Below are 8,266 nucleotides of genomic sequence, written 5' to 3'. Positions count from 1 at the left end.
ACTTCCAACTATCTTTACATTCTACTTCAACTACAGCCCAAGCAAGTGGGTAGATTTGATTGTTCGCGTCCCTACCTACTGCGCTTAATAGTTCTCCTTTGCAATGGGTTTTCAAAAAACATCCATCTAGTCCAATGAACTTTCTACAGCCTGCCAACCATCCATCTTTTACACCTTTCAAACAAACATAAAACCTCTTAAAATAGTTCTTCTCATCCGGCCCTACCTCTACACTCATTTTGACGGTTGAYCCTGGGTTRCTCCTCATGATTTCTTCTCCATAGTCCCACAATTTTCCATAATGATCAACTAGGTACTCTTCCAATCCTCCCAAAGYTTTTGCTTTGGCCCTACTACATTGACTTATCTGAACTGTGCACTTGTATTTTCTAAGAATTGATTCTTTTAATTCAACTAACTTTATAGAAGGATTYCGTCTTATCTTCTTACCATATACCTTTGCGATCCAATTAGAATTGACGAGTGAACCTAAATTGTAACTTCTTCCACATCTATGATCATCGTGTAATGACTTCACTTGAAATGATCTTTCCTTCGACATCCAACTAGCCCACAACCTCCATGGACAACCATTTTCTGATCCTGATTTTGGTCCGCATACAACAAGTAACTTGTCCTTGCAATTTTTTTTGTACCTAAATTTATGGATATGTGTCAAGTAACACAAATTAAATAATGTATATATACAAAATAAGATATAAATAACGTACCTAAGTTGAAGTCCATTTGCAAGAGCATAGTTAGTCAAGCATGTCTTTAGTTCAGAAACAGAAGCATATCTTTCACCCAAGTAAGGTTTCATAACGTTCCAAGGGACATTGGGATTATGTATAGGAAACTCATTTGACTTTGTTCGGAGAACTTCATTTTCCAAATCAACTTCTTCTTCCATGAATGCATGTCTATCATACCCCTCGCATGTCTCGGTCAAAAAATCGTCATGTTGATAAGTTTGTGTATGTACATCCTCCACCACTTCCACCCTATCTTCTACACCCATTGGACCAATTTTATTTCCATCTTCAAAATCTTCTATAATTTTGTTCTTTTGCTTACTATTAAAATCCATCATATTTGATCGAACTTCCCTAATTTCATCATCCCCGTCCGATAGATGATCTAAACTAGCGACATCATCTTCATCGGCATCGGAAAACTCATTATTGAACCAGTCTTCATTTAAATCTATTGCACCAAGGTCATCATCACTACTAAAAGCCCCTTCCTCATGTTCTCTGCCATGAAAACAGAAGTGTCCTAATAAAAATGTAGTTTACCAGTAGCACTATGGTGTTGGACATTGCCTAGAGGATACAACTATTTTAGATTGAATTCAAATACATGAATCCAATCCAATCCTATTTTAGGAGTGGTGTTCCTAATTTTTGTGTTATTGCTCTAGCACTAAATTAATGACATGGTGTATGTTTTAACGTTTTAATCATGCATAATTGACATATTCCTTCATGTAAATGCTTGCATTTTGATGAATGCTTAGAACTATCAATCGGTCCTTAATATTGTGGTGAAGTTAAATCAATATGTAATCGTTTCACCATCCCTTTTCAGCACTCTAAGTCAAGATATCATGATAATATCATGATTTATGATTACCAAGTTGAGTTGAATCTATAGATTAATTTGTGGTTGTATTAGTACTATTTATTTAATCTTCTGGTGATCTTGCTTATCTGTCATGCGAAGCCACAAAGTTCTTTCACAATGTAGAAAAGCAATTTCAGGTTCTTGGTTTTGGAAAGACTAGTATTRCTTCTAGCAATGACCTTTATGAGGAAACAATTAATGCTTCAAAAAAATAGGTTAGTTATTATGAAGCCACAAATCAAAAAATTGCTTCAACAGGTTTTCTTTTTGTGGTTCCATGTGCTCAAATTGGCAGATAATCAAGTAATCAAATACTCAAATAACCCAATAGTCAAATACTCAAATAGGCAAATAACCCAATATTCTAATAAGTAATCTACTAACGTTATTAGCCTAATCTGTAATTAATTCATTAGAAAAGAAAATACTTGGCCAAAGAAAGGAATTAAGGCATATTATGAGAGGCCGAAAGGTTGAGGGGTAGAACCGTAGAGAAGAGCAAGGTGACTATAATCGATGCTTTATTTGAGTTTAGAACTAACCTGATACTCATTGCATATAGCAGATTCAAACCCTAAAAACACAAAAGGGGAAATTTTAGAAAAGCTCTAAAACCACAAAAAATGGAGTTGATGAAGAAGAGATACAACGATTTTACATACCTAAGACCAGATAACATCGATGTAGGAGATTGGTGACGACGATTGAGGGAAGATTTGCAAGAAGAGTTCGTCGATTGAGATTGAGGAAGCCGATTGTTAGAGTTGAAGAAGTCGATTGAGATTTAGGGCGTCGATTGAGATTTAGGGCGCTGATTGAAAATTTGAAACCCCTGTATTGGGAAATTTAGTTTAAAAAAAAAATAATGTGTTTAATATTTTCCATGTCATTTGATTACATGTCAATTTTTATTCCACATCATTTGTTTAAAATACATGTCATTCTTAGTTTACCGGTTACCTGAAGTATAGGTAACCCAGGTACTTAAAAGTTTGAGATTTCACATCTTAGGTATCAAAATAAAGGTTTTGAAAGTATGTTACCCAAAATAGGAATAAAACTAAAGTACATTACATTTTTATGCAATTTGCCCTTATTTGTATCAGGATTCTGATACTTCAAACGCCATTGGCTCGAAGTCCTACAATACGCTGATGGGAGAACTTGTTGCTCTGGAAACTCAAAATATGGCAAGTGTTTTAAAGAAGAATCCCGAAGAAGGTTGTGTTGCCTTTGTTGCTTCAACAACAGCAAGCTTAGAAGTCCTGTCTCCATCCCTTTCTAGAGGTTCTCCCCACCCCATATCTGATGAGCAAATAGAAAGAGAAAGAGACCTCGAAGAGGAAGGAGAGCTGTTGAGAGCCTTGAAGCTATCAGAGACCGTCGGTCCAACTTCAGCAAGTGATGTGAATGTTACTGGTACAGCTGAGGAAACCCTATCTGAAAATTTAAAAGGTGAATACCTCAAGCATGAACCTGCTCTTCTTGGGGATGCATTACAAGTGCATACTAATGCCAAGGTTCATGAGCCCTCCACAGCTGAAAGTAGCAATCTGGTAAACAATTACAATGATGATTTGATAACTTTTGAAACAATTCCTGGGCAAGAGGTATGTTCATCCTTGGAAGCCGACAAGGAAAGCCATAATAGACAAATGAATACTAATGTATCAGAGAGGCATGAAAGTAATGACGGAATTGAGAAAACTGTCATTGAAGTATCAGCAAAAAAAGAAAATGTCTCACTTGGTTTTTCCGAATCAGATCCTTCACCTCCTGTTGACATACCAAAGGATAATTCAGGTGGAAATGAAAAGACACTTGACCAATCAACTATGAATGCTGATGCAAATGAAGTTGAAAAAGTCAATATTGATGAAAAGACTTCAAATGAATTATACTCAGCTGTACCTGATGCGGTTTTAGAATCATCAAAGGGCATGACACAAACTATTAATGAATCCAATTCTGTAACTTCAACCGCTGATGGGAATGAACCCATTTACAGAGAGGAATGCATATTGGAAACGAGCACTAAAACAAATGAAGGTCGAGAGCCTATATATGTAGGTGAGGTCGTCATGTCAGAACAAGTGGACAAGGATGATACCAGTGCTGATGATACAAGGCCCAAAGATGGAACTACTGCAAGACAAGGTAATGAATTAATTGAAATAATGTAGAATTAAAATGTTTTGAGTTTTGCTAATTTCTCTTTGCAAGCAATGGCTTAAAGTGGCTGCTATTTTGAACTAGGGGAACTGATTACAAATTTTTTGAAGAACAGTGCCAGTCAGTTGACCATACATGGGTATGTTTCGCTTTATTTGTTGCATTCAAATTTATTGTGTTCATTAAAACAAGATGATTATTTCCCTTGCTTACTAGGAGGGTCTTCTTTTCTTTGGCTGTTGCAATGCTTGCAGCCTATTTTCCTTGCAAGATGGTCTAAGAGAACGTGAACTTTGTGTGTTTTTCCGAAATAACCACTTCAATACAATGTTCAAGGTTGGTTCATTTTTGCATTTCGTATCTTATCCAGCTACTTACTTTTATAGACTATTTTCAAAATCTTATTTATATGCTATCTGACCTCAAATCTTTTTGCAGTTTGAAGGTGAACTATACATTTTAGCTACGGATCAAGGTTACATAAATCAACCTGATTTGGTATGGGAAAAGCTAAATGAGGTAATTAGTCTCTCAATATTCTTCTTTGTTATGGTAGTTTGAAAAACCCTAGCTGTGTGAAAATCTCATATCTGTTTGTAAGAACTGGAATCGAGATTGATACTCTTGATTTAATCGAGCATCAAGACTGTTACTAGAAACTTTTGAGCATCTGGAAAAAGTTGGATGACACTTTTTAGACATGCCTCAAATGGGGTGTAATATTATCTGCATGAATCATGCATTTGAAGTTAACTATTTACCGTTTAGATAAAATCATCTCATCTTTGATGAATAGAAGTTAACTATATACCATTTAGACATTCTATGCATTTATTATTGATCTTATATGGGGTATTATATAATGTGGTTTCAGGTCAATGGTGATTCAGTGTTTATGACCAATAACTTCAAGAAATTCACGGTAGAAAATCATGACACACGCTCATGGAATGAGCAGAATGTGATGGCTAATACTGTTGTATGTTGCTTCTCTTAGCTATATTATACCAAATGAAGTACGTATTTTGTTCATTGGTTACTATGAATTTCACTTCCGTTTTTGTTTTTCAGGATTATCTTGCCAGAATTGACAATACAGCACAAGGGGACACAAGTTTCAAGTAATTATCTGCCTTTGTCATGTCATATTATTCTAACTTAAAACATAGCCATAAGCCGTATAAAAAAACAAAAGTCAATGTTTTCTCTTTTGCTTTTAAATTGTTCTTATTTTTATATTAAAATATAATGTACTTGATTTCCCTTTATGGTTGGTTGATTTTGGTGACCTGATTGATCTGATCCAGTAAAATAATCAGATTTCTAGGATCCTCGGCAACCCCCCCCCCCCCCCCCCCCCCTTCAACCTATTTTCCAGGAGATTTTGTGTTTAAACTGCAAAAAATTATTCGAGAAGCAAATTCAGGTAGTATGGTGCTTGCTTGCATGAAAGGAAACTAACAAATTGTGTTGGTGTTGGATGACAGTTCTGATTTGCAATTGGCTATAGCCCTTCAGCAACAAGAATTCGAGCAGCAGCAGCAGCAGCCACAACGCGTTTTGCCGCAGTCTCCTACCACTGCACCTTCAGGGCTTGTTGTGGGTCCCCAGGTATGCTATCAATTTTCTTCACTTGTGGTTGAATAAATGTGAGGTAAGTGTAAGACACACACACACAATATATATAGAGGGAGAGAGGGGGGGGGGTTCAAATAGAATCCCTCTAGATTATACAATCAATGCAACCCACCTATCCACCATCCATTTTCTTTTCTATTTTCTTTTTTGGTTTTCTTTAATTAAGGGTAGTTACAACTGATTAAATGATAACCGTTGATGATTAAATGAACGCTCTTGATTTGGTTGCAAGGGTTGTAGAAATGCAAAGGGTTGCATAATAACCCGCCTCACTCTCTCTCTCTCTCTCTCTCTCTCTATATATATATATATATATATATATATAGAGGATCAGGTTCAGGGGAAAACCGCAAAAAAATGAAAAACCGAGGAACACCCGGGTAACCGTTCATCTAGACGGTATGCACATGTGCATGCAAGTGATTTGTAAGCAATTTGTCCGGTATGCACATGTGCATAAGATGCAGACGTGCATTAAAACCAATAAATGACTTTAATTACTTGTATGCTCATGTGCATACCGTCCAAATGAATGTTTAATAGGGTGTTCTTTAGTTTTTCATTTTTTGGGGGATTTCCCCTGAACCTCCCCCCCCCCCCCCCTCTCTCTCTCTCTATATATATATATATGCAGTTGCATGGTTTGAAAACCTGGGTGAAATAAAAACCAACATCAAGCCATTAAGGGTTTTAGACACAGATTGTTAACCATATCGTGGTGTTATTATTTATCATGCAATATATATCTGGTTAATCGGCTTTTAGATTGTTAAGAGGGGATAAGAATGCATTGAGCTAAGAAATTCATAGAGGTATTTAGATATATACCAAAATAAGCTATCTTAGTATATGTGGATCACAATTGCCAAGGATCGCCTATCCTACGGACATACAAACAACGTGCTTAGAAATATGATGAAAAACGGAACAAGAAACAAAAAGTGAACGGGGATGAGAGGGATTGATGAGAAAACTACCGAGGAGGCATTCAACAAAAATAAGCTTAGAAGATTTAGGGTATAAACAAGAAAAGGAAATGAGTATGTAAAAAGTATAAAATATAAATTATAAACCTTAATTACAACAAAAAGTGAGTCGTGGTGTGGATACAAGTTTGCAACCCATACGCACTTTGGGTTCATAGTTGACAGACTCATTGATTGGCTCAATAGCGAGGGGAATTGGAGAAAAGTTACCTACACTCTGGCTCGATTCAGGTGGAGGTATTGGTTGATTTGGAAGGGGCTCGGATAGGGATGCACAAAAAAACCCAAGCCCGGACCTAGAAAGCATGAGCCCAGGCCCAGGCCCAGGCACGAGCTTAGAGTCCAATCAGGCCTAACTTTTTCCAAGGCTCGGATAAAGCCTGGCCCAGAAAGCCCGATCGCATCCTCTTTGAACCCGAAGCCCGGCCTGGCCTGGGCCTTGCTTACTGAAAAACGGCTTAAAAGGGCCCAACCAATGCCTGAAGAAGTCCGGCCCTTGTGCATCTCTAGGCTTGGTATAGTTCCCTTTTTGCTTCGAGTAAAACCCAGAATTCAACGTGTTTGGAGCCACACTGGAAGTAGTATCAATTCTCTAGGAGTAGAAATATTATTATTAGTAAATCCATCATTAGAGTTCAGGTGTGTGTACATATCACCCTCAGACCCCCCCTTCCAAAACCGTTGGGTGGGATATATTGGGTTTGGTTTTACTTTCATAGTCAAGGAGCCTAAGGGTGCATTTGATATCTAGACATGGTAGGACAGGACAAAACTGTTAGCATTTAGTAAGACAATGAATAACATAAAATACAATAAATAAAATTTAAAAAATGAATAAAATGTATAGATAATTTGGTTTTATTTTGATGTTATATTGGTAAAATATAGTCATGTTCCACTTTGTTCCACATAAAAGTCCTGTCAGTGTATCAAACGCACCCTAAGCACATACATGGACGGGTTTCTTTGATGTTAACGACGTCAATTGTGAATGGTATAGAAAGCTGAAAACGTTGGTTTTGATTGACATTTTTGGCAGCACGTGCGTCCTGCAAGGCCAAGGAACGCGACTTCATCGATAAGGCAGGAGCCGAAGCCTACAAAGGAGAAATGCATTGTGATGTGAAAAAGCTTGCAGGTTTGGACTATTTGCTGTAAGTAAATAATGAATGAATGAATGGATGGTAGGAGTATTTGGTATATGGAACATATGGCTGATTATGCACAGAATGTTGTAAACATATTTGACATTAGAGAAATCGCTGCTTATATACAAGTTACCATCCATTTTTCAAACTGCCGATAACCACTTATCTCTCATTTAAATATGTAAAACAAGAATCCGGGTATATATATATCGTTTTTCATAGCCTTTGGAAGATAGAGATTAACCTCAAGAATTATCCCAATACGAAATTCGTGAACCCAAGGCTAATAGGGTCGAATTATTGTATTTGGAAAGTGTTTTCCAACACGATTCTTGGGTTTATCCAGTCCCTAATAAATTATATTCTTTTTCTTTTTTTTTTAGTTGTTAAGGGAAAGTTTGGTTAAATGCGTTAAATAGTAACTAGAAGAGTACTCATGCGATGCATCGAAACACATCTCGATTTCAATGTTTCATTTTATTCTTGATCTATGTCGATTTAATACAGTTTTATGTGTTTTTGAGAAATCGATAATATTTTTAATTTTAAATAAGATATAAATTTGAAAATATCATAAAAATTTGAAGAAAAAAATATATCAATATTAGCATCTAATTAACTATTTAAAATTTTTTGTTTTTTGTAATTTATTTAATTTAATTTTTTTATTATATTATAATTTCGGGCAGATGTTTT

At 36.2% G+C, this 8,266-nt stretch overlaps 1 protein-coding gene across 1 annotated transcript in view; it reads left to right on the top strand.

Moving 5' to 3' along the window:
- LOC112529537 (ubiquitin carboxyl-terminal hydrolase MINDY-2-like) overlaps positions 1–7,718 on the top strand; it is a 12,975-nt gene extending 5,257 nt beyond the window's left edge. Inside the window, exons 5-12 of the mRNA XM_025140859.1 lie at positions 2,733–3,783; positions 3,883–3,937; positions 4,053–4,134; positions 4,237–4,317; positions 4,673–4,777; positions 4,870–4,919; positions 5,286–5,409; positions 7,462–7,718. Of these exons, the coding sequence (XP_024996627.1) occupies positions 2,733–3,783; positions 3,883–3,937; positions 4,053–4,134; positions 4,237–4,317; positions 4,673–4,777; positions 4,870–4,919; positions 5,286–5,409; positions 7,462–7,548 (1,635 nt within the window). The 3' untranslated portion in view covers positions 7,549–7,718. The remainder of the gene's footprint in view (positions 1–2,732; positions 3,784–3,882; positions 3,938–4,052; positions 4,135–4,236; positions 4,318–4,672; positions 4,778–4,869; positions 4,920–5,285; positions 5,410–7,461) is intronic.
- Positions 7,719–8,266: the final 548 nt, after the last annotated feature.

The sequence above is a fragment of the Cynara cardunculus genome (assembly GCF_001531365.2).
Source record: "Cynara cardunculus var. scolymus isolate 2C chromosome LG 16, CcrdV1, whole genome shotgun sequence".
Classification (NCBI taxonomy): domain Eukaryota; kingdom Viridiplantae; phylum Streptophyta; class Magnoliopsida; order Asterales; family Asteraceae; genus Cynara; species Cynara cardunculus.
This window is presented reverse-complemented; position numbering and strand designations above follow the sequence as displayed.